The 22707-nt window shown below is 34.9% G+C and overlaps 1 protein-coding gene across 1 annotated transcript; it reads right to left on the bottom strand.

Moving 5' to 3' along the window:
• Nucleotides 1–1055: 1055 nt before the first annotated feature.
• On the bottom strand, nt 1056–22591 carry LOC131041827 (clathrin heavy chain 1). Its single transcript, XM_057975049.2, has 30 exons — nt 22197–22591; nt 20546–20750; nt 11776–11864; nt 11580–11658; nt 11266–11393; nt 11077–11175; nt 10815–10923; nt 9998–10077; nt 9660–9887; nt 9494–9559; nt 8825–8941; nt 8474–8671; nt 7637–7753; nt 7372–7431; nt 7198–7284; nt 6689–6772; nt 6403–6537; nt 6166–6228; nt 5987–6091; nt 5767–5879; nt 5403–5655; nt 4893–5029; nt 4525–4803; nt 3421–4423; nt 2713–3198; nt 2385–2555; nt 2104–2289; nt 1864–1986; nt 1641–1751; nt 1056–1544 (listed from the first exon to the last, which is right to left on the bottom strand). The coding sequence occupies exons 1-30, from the start codon at nt 22239–22241 to the stop codon at nt 1392–1394; spliced, it is 5109 nt and encodes a 1702-aa protein (XP_057831032.1). The 5' UTR covers nt 22242–22591; the 3' UTR covers nt 1056–1391.
• Nucleotides 22592–22707: the final 116 nt, after the last annotated feature.

Genomic DNA, 22707 nt, shown 5'->3' on the forward strand with positions numbered 1-22707 from the left:
AGTAGGTTTTGGACGCAAAATATTCATATTAAACCTTACAACACCAAACAAATGCAGAGATGCAGAGTAGATGCTTCATAGCCACTAATACTTGTTTTCAGAACAGTCTGGTAAGTGGCAATAAATACAATTTGACAATCTAACACGGCATTATTATTATTATTATTAATATTTTGTCAAATAGAAAAAACCAGTTCACATTTTAGATGTAATTTTAATGTCCAACTAGTCTTACTAGCCTAGGCCTTGGGGAATAAACGTTAGGTTTCTATAGCCTTAACTTATTTAACAATGATGCATTTTACAAGTCATATTCACAGGAATGTCATAGCTAGCTTATATCATATCTTAAGGAAATCTCATTTTCTCAATTAAGGAATAAATGAACTAGTAAAATCTCCACATTTAAATATCTACCAACTGCATAAAGCTTTCCACTGCTGTTCAATAGCAATTCGATGATTTGCAAACTCAAGGTAAAAGCAACCCTTTCATTGGTTAGGCCAGTTGACTGGGGGAATCGTTTGCCCCTGAGTTAAAAGGAAAGGCTACTTAGTTGTTCCACTAATAATAATATCAATAATTTGATAGCTACAATGTATGGAACAAGCAAGACAATGAACAAATTTACATTGACTAATATTCCAAGTTAAAAAAAAAAGATTTCATTATAAAGTAGGATATCGTGGGAATCAACTAGATGTTCTATTATATGATACATTAGCCAACGGATATGAAATAACACATTCTAACCTGAATTTTCTAAACCTTCTGGAGGACAATTAAAAAGGACGCAAGACAAGACATGCTGTTAGACTAACCAACACACTAGACTCCTGAATACAATTTGGGTACCCATTCATGATGGAGAAAGTATGTATCATATAAACAAACATGAAAGTCCAGTTCAAATGACTTACCAACCCTAACTGATAAACCAGCAAGTGCTATACAAAAATGCTCAATACACATTACATCTTAAACTGATAGGGACACCTTTAACAGCAATTCACGACAATGGCTGCCTTCTTAGGAAATCAAACAAAAAGAAAAGATGAGACAAGTAAACAATGGTTGCACACTCAAGTTTACATCTGCACCAAAGAATAATGTCAATTAAAGAATTAATACCAACAAGAAAATAAAACCAAAAATGCTATTCAGAAAATGACCCATATCAGGCCAAAGCAAAAAATTTGCCCTCTCCTAATCAGCCCAATCTACAAAATCATACTGAACATGAGTTCCTACAATTTCACAAAATGCTCTGCCAAACTATCACATCTGGAAAGAACAAAGCCGGCATTGCTCTTGCTAATATTGAATACAAGCCTCAAAAAACCATGTATGCTTGAAGAATTGTGTGTCCCACGTTAAGTTCTTCAATACCTTCAATAGCCACCCATAGGTGGCATACCATACGCTGGCATAGGAGGCATTCCCATTCCACCCATACCTGGCTGAAAGCCACCTCCCATGCCCACTCCCATGCCAGGCATTGGAGGTGCTGGCAAAGCAAGGGGAAGAAGCTGAGCATACATATTCTGTAAGCAAAATAGGCACATTTATTAGAATTTTTTAAAAACTGTCAATAGAGTAAAACAAGTGCTCCTTGAGGCTCAATTAAGCAAAATGCATACCTGTTGGGCAACAAGATCTTTCTCTTCTTTCTCCTTGGATTTCTCTTCTTGGGCAGCCTCTAACTTGTCCTTAACAAGCTCATCAACTTTTGTTGTGTATTCTCGAATGAACTTTGAAAAAGAAAATTTTTGAATATTAGCTATTTAATTCTGCAGAAGATTTAAAATGTTTATTAAAGAGAAACTTAAAATATTCACAATATCATTAGAGTATATCAAGAACCTGAAGTAGGTATGGAAACACAAAGTCAATCATATTATTCATCCAGGCAAGTTCCAAAGCCACATCTGGTCTGATCAAGTCATAGCATATGAACAAGCACGAAGCAAAGCATTCTTTCTTGCCCTGCAGTTCCAAATGCAAAAGTAAGCCCCATTTCAATGCCCCACTCCAAAATGAAAATTCAGAATATACTTTGGCCTATGAGAGAGCACAAGCTACTACGTTTTAGCAATTGTATACCTGTTCCACAAAATACACCAGCAATTCCTCTGCAAGTTCACGATCACCCGATTGAGAACTAGTTTCCATTGCATCTTTGTAAAGATTATCCTTTTTAGACAATGCAACAGACTGCCTCCATCTTCCTGCTTTCTTGTAAATGAAAGCAGCAATACGGCGGAATTCAAGAAGTTCATGTTTCTCAACCTAATTGAAATTGAAGATCATTAGAAAACTACTCAAATGCTAACTGCATCCCACGTTAACTTAAATGAAAGAACCAATAGAGAAGTTCCTCTCACCCTCTGAGCAAGCCCTATCTGATCAAAGTTATCATGCATATCTATAGATTCTCGAAGCCTATCATAATCTTCCTCTTCTACATAAATTTCATTCAATGCCTCATTAACAGCAGCTACATTATTGCTCTGTACTGCAACCATGTATGGCTTCACAAGACGGAGATGTCCAGCCTGGGTAACACAAATACAACAGAACAAAAGATACTCATGAAATTCTTCCAAACCAAATAGCTGCTACGGGGAACATCTAGAAAAACTTAATACCCAAGTGAAAGACATCTTGGTAATCCTAAAAACACTAACAGAATAAAAGAGTTGAGAGCCATACCTTACGCATGATGTCAACTACTCGTGTGTGGTCTACCTTAAGGGCAAGGACATTCAAGAGGTCATTAATAAGATCTGGGTGTTCTTGCAAATAAAAGTGGACAGCTTTGTAGTACAATTCAACATTGGCCACTTTAACTACTACATCTTTGAATTGCATATGATCCCATGCCTCTGGAGAATGGTTCATGATAGTAGTGGCGGCATTGTCATACTCATCATCTTGAATATATAAATATGTAAGTTCCTTCCAGTGCTGCTGCTCATCACAAACACGGATAACCCTGGGTATATTGAGCCGTGTCGAAAATAATTTGATATGTTCCATCAGCTTGTCCGGGCGATATCTGGCATATAGGATGCCCAGCTCTGTAAAGATGCCCATATGTGCACGCTCCAACCCCAAACCACTTTCCATCAGAGATATGAGTTCATCAAAGCGACCCCTGTTTTGATAGTAATCACTGACCTCTTCCAAGTCATCCACCTGAAACAAAAAATAAATGTTAAAACACAAAATATCAATTTCCCACCTTCACAGTTACACATAAACACTGCAGATGAACCTTCCCAGATTATCATGAAAACAAAGAGGTATCAAATTCCAAAATGTTTAATCTTAATCTCACAATACTAATTTACAGAAGAAAAAAAACCACACATCAAAAACAGCTTCTGTTGAAAAAAACTTAAAAAACAAACCAATTACCTGTATAATGATGTTCAAACCACAGATTTGGGCCAATCTAAACTCCTCGGCATCAACACAAGCAAAACATACTTCCTTCCATGTCTTTGAACTGTTTGCCTTCCGAGCAGCATCAACTGCTCCTTGGAACTGACCAAGTTTGACAAGTGTGCTGGCAAGTTTTGCCCAGTTGGAAATGAAAGTGAAAATTATCTTAGCAGCCTCATATAGAGCTTCATCAAATAGACGATCTCCCACACTTTGAAGATTAGCGACATTTGGTGTCAGTATAAATTCTTCAATTTCACCAAGCCTGTCAATCTTAGCATATGCATAGATAAGCTCACTGTCAACCTTTGGCTCTTTAATCTTTTTCCTTACCATCAGCAAATACTTAACTAGGTCATGATACACATTAGCTAGCTCAGCAGCCCTTATCACATCAAGGAACTCTGTAGCATCATCAGCACGAATGAATGATTCAATAGCATCACTGACCATTCCCTCCCTGAGTTGTGCCTTTGCCACTTGACTCCAGACTGCATCCTCCTCAACACGGGAGGCAAACTCCACAGCCCGCTCAATGCTTCGAATGTTGTCTAAGAGAACATTTACAGCTTGTACATTTAGATTAAACTTCTTAAAGATAGCAAAGGCCTCCTCGTATAATTCTGCTCCAACAGCAATTTCCCCAACTGCAGGGCCATCAAAGTTGTCCAACCTATTAATGTAGTCCATTACACGAGACTTATCAGCCTTAATGGCTGTCAGGATGAGAAGATTTTGCAGATTAGGATTTCCACTGAAAGCAGAATTTTGTAGAACAATCTTCTCTAGAAGTTCAATCAACTCGTGCGGCAGATCAGCAGTCATAAATGCTTTCACTGTTGCAGATACCTGATCTGGATTTTTGCTTTCAGGTAAAGCAGTTGATACAACTTGATCAATAAGTTGCCTCCGGAAAGGATTTTCTGGGTTGAGAACTTTTTCCCAAAGTTCAGGTTCCATCCGCTCAACAACATACCTGAAACAAAATGTAACATACTTACAGGTTAAAAAGCATGATCCTTAGTTAAGAAAACACTATATGCATATAACAGAAGCTCAAATTCCCTCAAAATATACCTTGCTTGGAGCTTAAATAGAGAATTTTTATTGGTAACATTAATAAGCTCTTCATCACATTGCCCCCGCCTATATGCAACAACTGCCAGAGTTGGATCCCTTTTCTCACAGTATTTACCCACCACCCGAGAATCATAGTAGGGATTTGTAGTGAGGAAGTGCTCTGGATTATTATTTGTATCAATGATGATTTTACCCAATGCATTGTGTACATGCACATCCTGACTTCCTTCGCTCACAAGATGTTCTAAAAATTGTGTCAGCAATCGAAGCCGGTTCCTGGAAAAAACAAAGATAAAACAAGAACTGTAAGCTTAATAGAAACCTTATGAAAACTGACAAAAAAATTTAAAGATTTTATACATTACCTTTTCTCGCATTCTTCGACAAGTGGTTCAACAGGAAGGAGAGAACGAACAGACAGAATAAGACCTTTGATGAAGTCCTCCGGACAATCATCATCAAGCAGCTGACCAACAACTAAAGGAGCATTGCTTGGATTTACCTGATCAACAAACAGAAAAAAAGAAAACAATTAAGTCCTTTAAGTCAATAAAAAAGATAAAGGATCATATTGTAAACAAATATCTGTTACATTAACCGTTTTCCAATAAATAAAGGTCTTTTAATATATTAGTTCTCCACTGTTAAAAAGACATGGTACCAACAATAAATTTCACCCGACATGCATAAAATATTTGGGTACACATGGTAGTCTATTAGACATTGTTAGTGACATGAGAAAAATAGTCTGTTTATAAAACTTCTTTTAGAAACCAAAGATCTCTGATATGAGTGACCTGCAACTCAAAGATATATAAGGTTTTATCTGGCCCAAAACATGGAGATATAAATAGGTGTTCAATATAAGGACCTACCTTTTGGACATAGCCTTCAATATATCGCAGCATATTGTTTGAATATAAGTAATGGGTAAGATCTGGTACAAATCCAAACCGATCACAAACATTTATCAGTGGACGAGCATCTGGAAGTCTTGCTTCCATAAGAAAGTTCTTTGTCTTTTCAGCATCATAGAAGTTAGACTCTCTGGTTACACGTTCCACCTCCTTGATTTGTCCAGTTTTGGCCGCTGCTTCGATGTATTTGAAGTGAATGTCGGGATCCTCACTGCCAATGACATCCAAAATAGAGTTTACTATATAGAGTATCAATCCAAAGTCAAATCACATGGAGCTCAAGTAACAAAATGATACGAGTGACAATCCAAAGTCAAATCACCTGGAGCTCAAATATGCACCCAAGAAGAAATAGAGCCCTTCATAAGACTTGAACTGTTCAAAGAGCTTGATGCATGAATCTGCACCCAATTGTTCAGAATATTCCTTGGCAGCCTGTGTGACATGAAAGAAGTTACCATTAAAAATAAGAAAGCATATGTCATTGTCATCTACAGCCAACATTATTAATATGAAATACATAAAAGGTGCAAGATTTTTACCTGGACAATGATTTGGAGATTTCCCCTCAGGTTGACAAGGAGGAGATCTTTCATGCACTCCAACGCCCATTCTCTAGAAAGGGTCCCAAAGAACTCAACGAGAGCCTGAGAAATACAGTAATCAGTAAGGGAATTGGTAGATTCTATTCAATTTCAAGAGCATATCATGTTTCACAGACCTGTGGCTCAATAGCATGGGTGTTGACAATGACACGTTTGATATCGGGCAACTCTGTATAGTGCTGTACACAAAGTTTGCAATATTAGCAATGCACAATATATTTCCTAAGAAACCATTTGACATAAGCAAATATGGAGCAAATTTAAAGATTTCCATGACAATTATAATAGACAATGTTTTATACTCGACATCAGGTCTAAGTTAACACCTAAATACATCTCAATGAATCACCTACCTGAAGTGCACGCATATATAAACCAGCTTTCTCACACAATTGTGCAATACGAGGACGATCATAGTGACTGAAAATTCCATTTGCCAAGATAGCATCAGCTACATTGGGGAAAGTGACCAAATTAATCTCAAGAACCTGCAGAGCAAATAAAATTAATAAAGATAAAATCACATTAATGTATAAATAGTTCATTTTCACTCTTACTGGACTTTACACATAAGCATATTTAAACTAGATCTAAGAAAATTTAAAAGCTAGTTGCTTCATGATCATATTAACAACTTGCCTTAGTTTGAAGATGTGCATGTTCTGGCAAATTAGGCTTCAAAACATCCAATAAAAAGGATGTTGCTTCACGGATCATGTTACGCTGCATATCGATTTACATATAAAACAAAAGATAGATAGTAAGTTATAATGAAAAATGATTATGCTTCAACATAGGAAGTTTTTCCTATGTTAACGTTGGCTACAGAATATCTAGACAATGTTATATATCAGATTGACCAATAAAACAACCTTTGACAATGTGTTGAGACCAATATATAGCCCAAACAAGTTATTAACTCTGATTTTGAGGGAAATATTTTCTAGTTAGCTACCAAGTATTTTCTACAGAAATATATTTTATCACCAAATACATGAACTACAAGATATAATCATATAACAAAATAATTTTCATTGAGAGCAATAGTTTAATAGTCACCTCAACTTCAGAGTTCCATATCAATAACCATAAGCTATTCATCAATAGGAAGAAGATATGTGAACTTACAACATCTAGAAAGCAAATACCTGAAGAAAGAGATCTGTGATGACATTGTAGTCAACTGGACAACCACCTTCCATTTGAGACATCATCAGTGCAAAATTTACAGCGCCCTGAAAAATTTACTCAACAAATAAGATCTCTCTTCAAAACATCTTCAGATTCAACATAAGAAATATATTTCAATCAACTGATAATACCTGGGGGTCAGAGCGCAAAATTGTCTGGAGGAGGAACAGGTAATCAGGAGTGTACCCAACCTACAAAAGTCAGGAGTGCCCTAAGTTAGGCCACCATTCGCATTGTTCTGTACAGCTATAATCATTAAACAAAACAAAGAAGAGCGTAATGAAATAAAATAAACAAATTCTCCCAAAAAAAATTAATATCTTTTTCCCATTAGTTTGAACATTAACAAACCTTTTCTTCCATCATAAATGACAAACAAACAAAGTCAAGGAATACCTGTTTAGAGTAAATAAGTATTTTGTCGAATTCCCTTCTCTCAGCAAAAGCTGCAACTACTTTGGGGGTAGCCCTTGCTTTAATGTAAATTTTTAGTGCAAGGTCATTGTCCACGGTCTACACAAATAAACAAAAAGTTACTCAAAAGATGAATTTGCATCATATAAAAAAGTGGATAAAGTGCAGAATTAATTATTCAAAGTACTAAATTGCACAAAAGAGTTACAGAACAGTTCTAAACAATAAAACAATTGTTTGGCAAAAGCATGACAAGATTAAAACAGTAGTGTAGAACAATCCACAAATCAAACAATTTTATAATTGACATCTTCCCTGCAAACAAATATTACAGAAGCTGCTACAGCATAAAACAGTGGCTTTTGCAGAGCATAAAAAAACGACTCCAAGCCACTTAACTAAATCAGATACAAATTCCCCCGGCACAAGTACCCATACCCAAACCTTTTTGAATATATTTGTAAGAATTTCCAAACCATACTTTCTCAAAAAGTGAAATGAGGAAATAGCTGTAATTTACAGACACAGAATACACAGAGGCTAGTGGACAAAAATTAGAGACTTCAGATTGGCAACTTTAGCCAAAAAGAAAGATTTCTAATATTTCCTATATAAGAAAAATTTAATTAAAAAAAGATTTTACACTAATTACCTTGCATATAAGAAACATTTAATCTAAAAATGACAGTAAATCAGCTACCAGGTATATAAGATACCTTAGATTAAAATAGTTCGTATACTAATTTATTAGTTACAAAGTACAGACTGATCGGTGTGCAAACTGTAGTACCTACTTAAACTAAAAGCATCAAATCTAACCTTCACAAGATCCCCCAATTCCTCACTACACTCCAATTTGTCCTCAGCAAGCCAATTCTCCAAAAGGTTCTTTTTATTCTGGTTTACAACTAATCGTGAGAGTTCAAGAGACTCAAAAGCATTTAACTTTCCCTTTGTCAGTAGAGTACCAAAATACTGCAGAAGAGGTGGTGTTTGCCCTGGTTGTACTGGAACACTCTGCAATAAAATTGGCAGCTTCTTTAGTATTAATTCTGAGTATGATATTTTTAAATAATCAACCCTTGCTATTTCAAGCTTTAAAAAAATTGTTGAGTGTTATTTTCTGGGCCTACTACCGGCAGATATAACTTCGATGAAATTCAAAACTACCTGGAACTTTGCTACAGTGTCTGGCGTACGAAGAATGCCTTGAGGAGATTCTGCAGCAAGTTCTGCCGCTTCTTTATACTTCATCTGAGAAAACAACTCTTGGAATCGCTGGACAACCTACACAGCAAAAACTAATATTCAATTACAACATCTATTTCATCAAGTTGCAAGAATATAATGATACCCATTTATATTGTTAGTTGCAATCATAAAAAAGATTTTTTTCTGCCTAATACTCTAACAAAATGAGAAGATATTCAATTTGTCAGAACAAACACTCTTTCCCCTGTCAATTGAATTTATGCTAATGAGGAGTCCATTAAGTTCAATTATGCATGAATTCCATTAAACTAATCAAAAAATACAAAAAAGCAACACAAAACGCTAAAGATAAAAGTGCCAGGAAACTGTTCATTGAAAATCCCCCTCAATTGTCAATTTGAGATCTCAATCTAAGTGCCCAACTTTTAAGTTCAAACAAATGTCAAATATCACTTAAATACATTCCAAGTGTATGATCATACTATAATTCTCAAGAATATTTATAATTTGATATTGAAGTTGGTTGCAATAGTAGATAAACATTACGGGACTTGATTCTCATGTATACCAAAGCATACATTTTAGACATGCGCTAAACTATGCAAAATCACAGTTGTTGACACTTACCAGATTTTCAGCCCCAGGAAGGTTTCCTCTTTTAGCAAGATTCACAGCAAGCTCAAGATTGTTGAGCTAGAGAAATGCAACAAGAGCATTTGTTAATACATGGAGAGCTTTAAATTGAAAGCACAAAAGCTTCAGTCAAATACATGTAGAAGGATATATGAACCACCTGTCCACTAACAAAAGATACAATTGTAGCTTCATTGACAGTTGCCAGCAACACTTGCCCCCTCCGATTGACAGCAAAGAACCCACCAACTGCAGTTGCTTCAGATGTTAAAAAGATTGGATCGGGACTGATCCGATTCCTGTAAACTGCTGTTGCTGTTTCTAAATCATAAACAAATAGAAGTCCCAGCTTTGTAATGACATATATCAGACTGTACTTGTGTGATATCTGTTAAAACCAAAGAATTGCATTAGGAGACCGATATCTCAAATTGTCCCTACAGTGTGGTCATTAGAAAATCATTTTCCTGTACAGAATTTTATCAATGAAAATCTTACCTGCATGGATACTGGAAAATCATCTGCAAAATCTGGTGGGAAGAACAGATCCGCCTGTTTCTTTGTGAACCCTGGCTTACCTGATTAGATTCAAAAAATTCAAAATTACAACTAAATATTCACTTTCCACTCTCTTTACCAGTGCCATACAAACACCAAAATACAAGTCCTGGTACATATTCCAGATAAAGCTAAAATATAAGCACTAACTTTCACTCTCTTTTAATATCCACACTCGAAATAATAAAAAGCATCAGACATCAGTATAACAGAAAAGGCAAACAATGCAGATTAAAGTAAAATATTGCCACATAAAGGTATCCTAAATATTGGCTTTGCGAATGAAATACACATCCACAAGTGCAATTATAATAAATTACTGATCCATCAGCATATTTAATGGCCAGAACACTGAACATATAATACAAAGCTCCTACTAGGTTTTAAGCATGAAAGATAAGTCATTTCTCCTGCTACCATAGGAAAATTCAAGCCAAGTGTATATCAAAAGACTAAGAAACTAGGTTAATATTTCAAAATATCCTCTAAATACTGAACTACTCAGTGAGGCAAATCAGAGAGTGTGTTGATATAAGTAAAAGCAAAACAAAAATTTCACAATCAAACTCATTTGAAAAAGTTGCAACTGAGTGTTAATGTCCTAACATAATCCCAAAATCCATTTTAAATGCAAAGAATTACAGTTCCTATAGTTCAGGCTATAATATCAACAGAGAGCTTATTTAAAGAAAAACACCAACTCTGCAAACTTTAAGCTTGTTCAAATTGCAAATCAAGAAGCAACAGAACACTATACCTGGCTGTGCACCAAGCTCAATCACGTGTAGCTTTGAAGTGAGCTGCCCTCCAGTGATTGTTTTAGAAGCGAAGGAAATAAGGATGGAAGGATTTTCATTGCCTGCAACCTATAGAAAAAAGTTAAAAACAAAATCAATGTTAGGAAATACTCCAGAGTTTAAAGACAGTATGAAAATGGAAGCACAACACGAAAGAAGCATCTGATATGGTTCAAGCATGTGTCATAGAAAATAGTCTCAAAGAGTGGAAGAGAGCTTTACCTTAAATGTTGCAAATGCAGCTGCATGAGCTTCTAGAGCTTGACTTCGCTGCTGCTCTACAGAAAACAACTGCATGTTCCCCTTGACAAGTTGTGGCCTCTGTCCATAGAATTTTGTACTGTCAATAACAATTGTAAACCCTAACAATTAAGGAATATGATAATATCACAGCCATTAGGTAGTACACACCTCAGGTGCTCCTGGAGCAATTCCAATCAAAACAAGCCACTTTTCGGTGGGATCACATCGATAATTTATTATCTGGTTGCCTGTTAAATTGGCCGTTCGCTCAAACATTCGTACAGGTTCAGAATCACCTGTATGCCAATAATTTGACATGTTAACAGCAAATTGGCAACAGCAAACAAGCTTTGCATAAGTACACAAAAATAGAACTTCAGGCACATCCGATATTATACCTTGCATTGATTTAGTGATATTATAAATATAAAGAGCAAATAAAAAGCATAAGTTTCTTTGAATTTTGCAGAGCTTTTCATTACCTTCCAATGACCAATGATACACTGAACTCTGTGTAACAAGACCCAACATCTTTGGTGTGATCCATTTCCAAAAGACAACCTATGAATAACAAGTTTGTAATATATGAGATATCATGAACTATCTTTGTGTTAGTAAAACAGAACTGGTAGTTACAAATTGAAAGAAGAAATAATCCAGTTGGTAACATGTCAATACCTGTTCAGGCATCTGAAACGATTTCACCTTTGCCTTCATCTCAATGTTAAATATCTGTAGATGATCCTGAGTGGTGCCTGGTATTTGAGCTGCCATACATAGCACATGAAATGTAAGATCCATAAATTCGAAATTAAGCATAATTTAGCATTAACAACTGGTAATTACTAATTAGTTTTGATTAGTTCCAAGGAAAATAGCTTCCATTGAATAGTCTTGTTAACAAAGAATCTAAACTTTCAGTAAAATTAAAGTTAATACAGTTTGACTTCCAAAAAACTGCTTGCTAGAGACAAGACATTGTTATTGATGGATTTTTTATTTAGTGCAGGACAACAAAGGCAAGAGAAAACTGATAAAGTTAACAACAAGATTCGTAAAGACTTTATTTAAAAGGGAACTCGTCCCAATCAATGAAAAACAGCAAATCGCAACAGAACTCTGTTCCCACGGTTGCATCCCACAATGAAAATAATGGAAAAGAAATGCATGATTTCACACTATATTTCCTTCAACTTATCTAGTTCAGAATGCATAACATATATAGTTTGCACTCTATTTCCTTTTTAACTTTTCTTTTTCATATTGCATAGTCAAAAATACTATTTCCTTCTCCTCTACTAACATTTCACACTGCAAGTATTAACTCTAAACTTGAATAAACTTGCTCCCCTTGCTTCAAGTGTGATAATTTTTCTCAATTTGAAAGTCTTTAGCATTCATTACGTAATGCTAAACTGTTGATAGCACAGATTTTGCACACAATCCATTTGTCTTATTATAAGTTGTATGAACACAGATACAGATACAAATGCGGATACGGTATCAGATACGGATATGGCCATTTTTTAAGACCCCCAACATGGATACCATTGGATACATCATTCATAAAAAAAACACACACAAATATTTAACACAATTTTCTAAGTTATTAGAGCAGATTTTCATTACTTCAAAAGGCAATATAGAGACATTATTGCTACATAAATAATTATAAGCTGATATAACATCTTACAATATGCAAAACTAGTAGAATTCCATTGGAAGAAACCCAAAAAATGGCTCACTGAAATAGAAAACCATTTCATTTGTCTTTCTCATTTGGTGTAGGTTTGTTTATACCAATTTTTACAAAAAAATGCAAGAATGGAGTTTTTTAAAATTAAATTTAGGAAGATTTATGTCAAATTTTAAAAAATCAAATCACATAGTTTCTTGCATGGTTGGAAAATCAAGGTTTTATGGGCACACATGGGTATAGTATTTGATGTGTATCTGAGCTGTATCAGATACGTGTCTGTTTCGGATACGGGGATACGCATGCCCAAGGAGGGGCAAAAGAGTTTCCGGCTACTCTGCTCTTACATGTAATTGCACTATAATTTTGTTGTTTTAATTTTTAAATGTTAAGTTTATCACTATAAGTATAAACTTATGAAAAAACTATCTATCCAGCTGGCAAATTGTCTTTTCAAGCTTGCTCTTCAGCATGTAAACAATAGACTTCCAAGCATAAGACAAATAACTTTTGCCTTAGTCTATCTTCTATGTTTAAAGCTAAGTTGCTGAATCATGGGATTTTTCAGGCAATTTCGGGTACGAAACGTACCTGAATTGGATTCTGAAACAAGCCTCCTGTGGTGTGTCCAGGGTTCATGTTTTTAGATGCCGAAATGTTTCTGAAATGTTTAGTGATTCTAGTTTGATCTTTTAAAAACTGAATTTAAATTAGTATGTTATGTTTCAAAATTTGAAATTTGGAATGGTTTTGTTTATTAGCATATATATCCAAAAACATATCCAACCCCCAAAAAGCCTTTTGCTGTATCAGCATTTCATACCCACGTACCCGTTCCCATTCCTGTACCTGATTTGGCAACTAAGATTTAAAGTAGTTTCCACATGTAAACAGTAACTAGCATTGATATCTTAGAGACATCTATCTAAAAAGCAACAAGAGATGTAAGTTTTGAGGTGCCTATATTGAAAGACTTGTTACATCCCTATATATGTATGTATGCATGCATGTGTCCGTGTGTCTACATATAATCACAAATGGGAATGATAAAGGTTTGATGTGCATGTAGCCATCAAATCTATGTTATGGAATTTTCTTATCCACTCTCACTCTATTACAACCACCTTGCTGCAATTGGGGTGTAACTAAAGTACATATCTTAAATACATCTATCTAAAAAATGTTAATAGATTTCAATCTTTGAATTATTTATTTACTGAAGAGTTATTTTGTTTTATTTCACTTAAGAGTTACTTTACTTTAATTCAGAACTGTATAAGAATTATTCTATTTTTATTTACTTAAAAATTATTTTATTTTTACATTATAATTATTTTATTTGCTACATGGACACATAAATTTTGAATTTTATTTAAAAAACTTTATTGTATTACCTTGTTTTACTTTTAAGTTTATTTGAAGAGCTATTTTACTTTTGTATATAAATTTTAATTTTACCTTTAAATAAGCAACCATCCGTTATTTCTGTAATTCTTTTGTTTTGCTTTTACTTTTAAAAGAGTAATATATATTATACATTTATGTTACTTTTTAAATGTATAACTCTATAGTTTTAGTTTTTTTTAAATGTGTCACCTATGTTTTGGTTTTGTAATATCCCCTACTAAATACATATACACAGATATGTTTGCCTGAAGTAACAACTAGGAAAATAAATCAGAAACAGAGAAATAACTTACCAAAAGGAATTTTCTGTTAGTTCATATAAGACACCTGTAAGTCTGTACTCATAAATCATTACATTTGCAACAGACTTTGAAATTATACAATTGTATCTTAAAGGATTGTAAGCATAATTCATTCTGTTATATGATTTGGGAAACAAGGTATGACCAGGTTTGCCCAGCCGTCCCATACCGAGTCCAAAAGTGGTCATCCAGCCCTTTTGGCCCTGGCAGCAGATTAATCACACACCAGTATGACCTAATCATTATGGCATGGGTCTTATCCCCTTGATTATACCTTACTTCCAAATTAATTAATTTTCTTGTGCCAGGGAGCTAGTGGATGGTAGTGGTGGCTTATTCTTGCCAAACCCAAGCCCAGTAGTGGTCGCCTGCCCTCCTGGTTTACTGATTTATTATGATTCAGTAGGTGGCCTACTTGGGTGGGCAATATCCCCTCTACAAATCCCCTTTCGTCCCTGGAGTGATATCCATTTAGTGTAGATGATTAAGTTCATTGTAAATGTAGATTATTATGTGTAATGTCCCCACTTTGAAATAAAATTTAATAATAAATGATAATAATAAAATTAAAATATCTAAAATTAAATTAAAATATAAAATAAAATAATTAAATATGATTAATTAAAAATTAATTAAGTTAATGAAAAGTCAAAAGAAATGAAAGGAAAGGTTGTGACACCCTCAACAATGAGATATAAAAGGGAGAAGAGAACCTCATTTGAGAGGGGGAATAATTTGGAAATGAGAAGTGCAGATCTGATTTAAATAATAAGTGCAGATCTGATTATGAGGTTGTGTCCCTTTCAAAAGGCAGAAATAATGAAGAGTTGCACTCTTTCAAAGGGTGCTAATGGTGAAAGGGTGTGTCTCTTGCCAAAGGGTATACATGATGAAGAGGTGTGACCTCTCCCTCACATTGAGAGATATAAAGGAAAGGAATCAAAAGCATCTAGTAAGATCACCATTGATCAGATCAGATCAGAATTGTTATCAAGTTACAGGCAGTAACATTTGTGTTCTTGGTGGTATGCATGGGGATGTGCTTAATAAGTATGCTTAATATATGAAGCCCAATAATGTTCTTATGCAGAATTAATAGTAATGCTACTATGGACTGCAATATGTATGACAGTCATACTTAATTTCATATATATATTCATAATACATAAGAAATATATATACTTATAGTCTAAATCATGTTATTACTTTCCGTATTTAAGAAGATGGGATTGAGATGTTACAAAGAGGGGCAGTCTAAATCCAAGCAATAGGTTATGTCACAAGATAGGGTGGGGATCAGCAACCCATAAGCCTTGAGGGTATAGACCCAAGATAGGTAAGGGCTTGGATCTGTAAACTTTGAGAGAACCTATTGTAGTTGGTCTCTAAGCGCTTTGGTAACATATGTAAACCCTTCTCCCTTAAAACTTAAGTAGTAGCAAGGTTTGATATCTATATTAAGAACTATGAATAATGAAATTAATCAGCTAATGAGGAAAATAGACAAGCACTTGTTAATAACTTATTGAAGAAAATCTATCAATTTTAGTATATTTAAATAGATCGGGTAGGGGACATTACATTATGGCTATTTACTGTTATTAGTATTGAATTGTAGAATGTGTTTAGTCCAGATTAGTATAGTTAACCAGATAAAATTACATCAGTACATAACTTACATCGTCCTTGTTAGTAATTTTTATGATTATTCTGACAGGTAGTCAGGATATGATTCTAATAGAGAATTCGATGTGCTGTTATTTGATTTACTTCATTGTCAATCCTTATACATATTATTGAATTCAAGACATGCTGAATATTATTGCATATCACATAGCAGATGTATTACATATTTATTAGCTGTGTGATAAATATTTACACCCGATATCATATAGCGACTGTGTTTTAATGTCTGACACATATATTACTCTTTTGCATTGATATACAACAGTTATCACCATTCTTTGGGATAATAAGAAACATACCTATAGCAACTCCTTACTCAAATAATCTCTGCTGATGGTAACTCTTTCCTCCCGTGATCTCATCTTCTTCTTCTTTTCCAAAACCACTTACCTAAATGTGGAATGCCAAAGCGCCCCATAAATACTCCCAGCTGGTTGTAACTATTGGGTCACGACTCTTTAGAGGAGACATATCATTTTATCCAACTCTAATCGCCGCCTTCATAAGTGAATATAAATGTCTATTAGTTATGTTATTATCGTTGCTTAAGATGCTTTAATTGCTAGGAACCCATTAATCCCTATTTAGCATGATTTAAAGGTTGTCTCTTAATCATCGCCCATTCTAATAGAATCGGCAGCTTATGTGTTTATTCCAGGCTAAGAAACACTTGTTAATATAATCGGTGAACACAATCCTTGTTACCTCTTAAATAATTACTGAGATCATTTCTTATTCTGATTCATTCTTCCCCTTGATCGCAGGGAACTAGGTTATTGTTTATATTAATGTTCCTGATTGCTGCCTTAGTGTTCATTCCTTTGGTATTCCTTTTAGGAGAACCGTTAGTCAAATGAAGTTGTGGATCAATGCATCCTCTAGCTTGTTCACATTCTTGTCTGTCTATATTTGATTCAGAAAATTGTGAAATCTTTGAAAAGCAAATTTTCTTTTATTGGCATATTTATTGCCAAGGTAGGGACATGACAGGTTTTTATGCACACAATAACAACATGAGACTCCTTGATGCCACCGTAGAACACCTATTGTTGTAATGACCTTTAAGTTGTTTGTGTCAATAACAAAAAATATTAAGGGAATCAGGAATGGTACGGCAAAGCTAGTGACACTGAAAGTCCATAAACGTTCTATCACTGCATAAAAGTGCAAGATATGTTATACTTTTTCACAAGATAATTGGGGAATTTCTGCAGTCCTACCCATCTTTGCATCACCTCTCACAAATGTCTAAGCTTGGCATGCCAGCAATCAAAACCAAAAATTGTTAGTTTGTTAGTTTATAAATGATGGTATCTGCATATCATTGAAAATCTATTTTATGTATTAATGCACTAAACTGTGGATATAAAATAGCAGGTACTAATATTCTTAAGGTAAAACTTCCACATTTTCATGATTGTAGCTCTCTTTAATTAAATTAAAGCAAAACCATTTGTGGCATCAACTGGTGCTCATAGCTATAAATTTGAGTTTGACATTAATTAGATTGCTTCTGATTAAAAAACTGAAAATTTTTTAATTTTTCTCTATTTTTATAATTACAATATCTATCATTGTAATATTAGTTGTATTAATTTCTCATAACAGTTCCCAGTCTTAGATCCTCAATATTATGATATTTGTATCCTCCTATATTTTTATATTTATACCCTTCATTCTGTTGAACGCATATTTTGGTTTTAATTTGTCACCCTTTTCCTATAACAATTGATTATAAAAATCATATTATTCTGTTCCCCTTTATATATTGTACCATACTGCATCATAATTTATTGATATTCTATACTCCTAAAATTATATTATTCTTTTTAACTTTTGATTCTAGTTTATCTTTTTATTTTTAGTTCTTAGCACTTGTATGTGAGTATATTATTATATGACAAATGTTAGTAACTTTTATATGAATACAATTTCCAATCTTTGTTTATTCTTTATTATATTTTTTTGCCTCATTACATTTGTTCAATGTTCCACGGAGTTTCCTGACAGGTGGACGCAGGAACGGCTTTTAAAGACTGGGAGACCAAGGGCCTAAATTTGAGGACATTGAGGGGGCAGCAGGCGGGAGGGTGGGGTGGCAATGGAGCGGTGGTGGGGGGCAGTGCTGATATAAAAATAAAAGTGAATTGAAATCTTCAAGGCAAAATCTGCAATATAACATCTCTGTGAGTACTCATGAAAGGCCAACTAGTTTTCACAAAGTTAAAAGGTTGTGATCAGTATGTACTAGCCTGTACCTGTTGAAAATATAGCTAGTTCGGATTACCTTGCAAATCAAATATAAGTATTTCTCGTATTGGGCTGGGCCCAAATGCATTATGTAACTTGTATTAAACCTGGCCCTAAATGTAACGTGTGGAAGCTGTTTCAATGTAACTTGGGGCTGACCCTATAATGGGCGCCTCCTCAAGAGCATTATATTATTATTAATTATTGTCCTTGACAGCCAACCTAGGATAAATTGTGTGGCTAAAGTCACATATATAAGCAAGGTTCACTCATGCTTCAAGATATACATTTTTCATGATTCACCGAAAGCATCAAGCAGTCTATCACCTACAGCAGCGAATATATTCTAAGGCAGCGAATCCCATCTCCAAGAGCAGTGAATCCATTCAAGGGCAGCGAATTCATTTTCAGGAACAGCGAAATTGTCTTCTTATTCTGCAACTTGTCTTCTTGTCAAGCGAATTGCCTTATCTGATTAGCGAATCAACTCCAATCAAGGATACTGCAGATAAGTTTGCCCTAGTTCAGTTTTACATGCTGCTGTTCATACTACTGTGCATGCCCTAGTTCAGATTTATATTCTGTTGTTAATATTGCTTCAAGCGTTGAAGCAAAATTGTAAGACACATTCTAATTATTGCCTAATACAAACTGAGATTTGTTGCTGGGTTTTTCACCTCCAAGAGGGAAGTTTTCCCAGGGTACTCGTGTGTTCTGTATGTTCATTGTGTTGATTTTGTTAATTGCTATCAGTCTGATCTAAAACTAACAGTACCATATAGCAAGCAACCCAGTGGCATCCCTGGCAGAGGTAGCTGAAGTGGTGGTGCTGTGGGGAGACATTTCCCCCAAGTCCCCAACTCTTCAAAAACATCCCCCTACAGAAGACACAAATTTTTTTTGAATTTGTTCTCTTTCCCAATTATCATTACTTCATTCCATTTTGTTTTATTTCTATCCTCTGTATTAATTTGTTTGTAACCAATTTTTATATCATAGCAAACCTAAACTCTTTTCTTTGAATTTGTGGCTTTCTAGCATGTACTATTTTTTAAGTAAAATATCAAGTTAATTAATAAGATTTTCTAATTTTATGAATAATATAACCAACTTCATATCTTACTTATGTCCTATGCTTCTCTCGTTAAATTTATAACTTTACTCTTTGATCCAAAACAAGTCGTTCAAAAAATACAATCTAATATTAGTTACAAAGGACTGTGGAAATCTAATGTTTATGATTTGAGTTGAATTGCAAATATTGTGTGCATGCAATGGAGGTCCAAATAAGCTGTGCACACATGCAAATAGATATTCCTGCAACAGATACTGAATGAAGCAGTGACAAACAAGCTACAGGAATAAATTATGTTCCAAAGACAACTTTCAAGGCAATTAACTATATATACAACAACCTAGTATATAATTTACACTAAAATAATCACCATATGTACTTTCATGCCTAAGAAACTTTTGTCATTTTTTGTGCTTTTCATTCAATGCCAACCAGTCATATAAAATCCCATTACTGGCAGAGACTCTGAAATCCATAGACATCTACAAGCATAGACATAAAAGCGAGTACAGCCTATTTGCAACTTTTTTAAAAAATTCCTTCCCATACCTTCCCATAGTTAGTTTCCTACTCTATCTAGTTGACCAGAACTTCCAATCTGGCCATACCACATGGGAATAAATACATCCTGTTGTTGCAATCAGTGGTACTTGGTTCTGCAATTAAGTTAAATTTCTCTCAATCTGGTTGATATATTATCTATGTTTTTAAGAAAAATGCTCTACTTGCTTTAGCGACCCTACCATTACAGTTGTAAAAGAAGCAAACATGCAAACAACAACAACAAAAATTGCATCACCTTGAAAGAAACCCAAACAGCTCTAGAGAGCACCTTAACCCGAACAGCTCTAGAGAGCACCTTGTACCCGACCAGAAACTAAACAATTTTATTTCTGATCAACTTACATTTTATATATTAAATTGATGCATAGAAACTAAAGGAATATTATGTCCAAAGACCCACATTTTAATGGAATGTAACAAATTGTAAACTCAAAAAAGATGCTCAAAGAAGAGTAGAATCGAACAAACCTTTCAATGCGAGAATTCTACTGTTGGGATTCATTAGCGCTGAATCTGCTGTAATAGGTCTCCTCATCACAGGCACAGGATTATTCGTGTCAATGATCACAACACTGTTTGCAGGAGCAGTTTCCCGTACACAAATGTACTTGTCCGATTCCATTGTAACGTGAGTGAATGTAATAAACTGAGGATTTATCCCAAGGCTTGGCAACTGCAAGAATCCAAATGCAGGATATGAAATTTTGGTAATATTATAATTCTCAACGCCTATGTTTCCTGACTTCAAAATTAACTCAGGCATCAATATCATGAAAAAGTCGTGAAAAATAAACATCACCTAATGTATAGTATTATTATTAATATTTATTTAGTTAAAGAGTTGAAAACTGAAGTGACACTTTTACTTAGCAGTGAAGTTGGGAGTACTGGTATTGATCTATTTTCTTTTCAATTATATTTTCCTTTCATGTTTCTAAACTAAGCCATGATCAAAATTCAATTTTCCTAACAGAGAAGGCATCTTCAATTATATTATGACGCATCAGACCTCTACACAGTAACTCTAATAAGTAAATAAAATAGATCAAACTTAAATATACAACCTTGTCTGCCATGTTCCACGCTTGAGCATTACAGATATATCAGGCTTAAATCTATGACCTGTATAATTATATCCAGTAAGCACTACACATTGGCATTTACCATTTGTTGATAGAAAGGTAACTCGGGTAGTGGACTGACCCGGTTTGTCCTACATTTGAACAATTCCCCAGGTGTGTAAATTCACATCTAGCAATACATCACCATTGTGTAAATATGCAATACAGGTGGCAAGCCAACTGTCATGTGAGCTAAGAGAGCTTTCATAGTTGTTGGGGTAGTAACGTCGACAAACGCAAGAAACCAGATGCGTACATTTACGCCCAGAGCTTCACCAGCTCAATATCAAATACAGCAAAATGCTGCTGTTGTGTAATAAGCATGCACGAGGTGTAGCAAGCCAACTCTAGCGTAAGCTAAGGGAGCTTCCCTGGTTGTTAGGATGGTAACCTGGACTAATGTAAGAACCCTGATGTGTGCACTTTAGCGCAGAGCTTCACCAGCTCAAAATCAAATCACATATTTTCGCATTGCAGCTACCACTAGATCTGAGCACTAGATCCGGATCCGCAACTAACTTGTTTTGTAATTCTTAATCAAAGACACTTTAACAACAAATCAATATCAAGGTCTGCTGACAACGAAATTGGGTGATGTTCAACTCTTTACAATTTAGTTTCTTCAAAGAATCAATTGCAGTAAGATCCGCCAGACACTACTATTCTAGGTTATACGTCTAAGTCCACTTCATCAACATTCACTGACATTTTCCCAGATCATTTCGCTTAAAGATGTCATTAACAAAAAATTGGCAATAACAATCTACAACAAGCAGATAACTTTTCCTAAGGCAAATCTAAACCAGAGGGCATGATCCGCTGCAATATCGCTAAATTTATACAGATCCGCAAAAATCCACAAAACAAATATTTTGACTTGGAATAGTCATAAGCCCTATTCAAACATGAAAAATAGCGGAAAAAAACACAGACCCTACTTTACTCAATAATGTCATATATTCACCAAAGAAGCTGCAAAAAATGCATCGACGACTCACCGTCAGCGCCTCCTTCATGGTGATCGGTGCGCTAGCTGCAGCCATGACTGCCGGGACAATTTAAAGATCACTTCCTACAAATTTATCTAATTAAAATATCCTAATTATGATCCGTCGAGGCCAATTGCAGATTTAAGCAGTGAAAATCATCGATCTGTTCTATAGCCCCTCAAAAACCCTCGATACTCCACCAAATCCTGCACTACCGGGCTTGAAAAAATCCGAACAATTGGAAGAGCCCACAGACAATATACGAATTCCAACAAAAGCAATGATTTAATGATCTGAAACCACGGCGTTCTCAGATCTTACAACCCTCACAAGGGTTGAGAGGCCTTCGGAAATACAGGGTATACGAAGATGAAGGGATCGGGAACACTTTATGACTAATAAGAAAGGGCAAACGTAAATGTAAATTCGACGCAAATGCATTTGAAATGAAACAGACGTCATTTGTAGCTCCGGAAATGACGTGGCTCGGAATCCGAGCCTGACGATCCGGCTCGGATGG

The sequence above is a fragment of the Cryptomeria japonica genome, chromosome 7 (assembly GCF_030272615.1).
Source record: "Cryptomeria japonica chromosome 7, Sugi_1.0, whole genome shotgun sequence".
Taxonomy (NCBI): domain Eukaryota; kingdom Viridiplantae; phylum Streptophyta; class Pinopsida; order Cupressales; family Cupressaceae; genus Cryptomeria; species Cryptomeria japonica.

Excerpts from the sequence above, each read along its gene's own strand:
- LOC131041827 (XM_057975049.2), bottom strand. The coding sequence starts at position 22,241 with ATGGCTGCAGCTAGCGCACCGATCACCATGAAGGAGGCGCTGACG. Across the intron at positions 11,865-20,545 it reads TAGAATTCTCGCATTGAAAG|CTCAAATACCAGGCACCACT; the intron begins GTTTGTTCGATT and ends TATGTATGGCAG. Across the intron at positions 4,424-4,524 it reads CTATTTAAGCTCCAAGCAAG|GTATGTTGTTGAGCGGATGG; the intron begins GTATATTTTGAG and ends ATTTTGTTTCAG.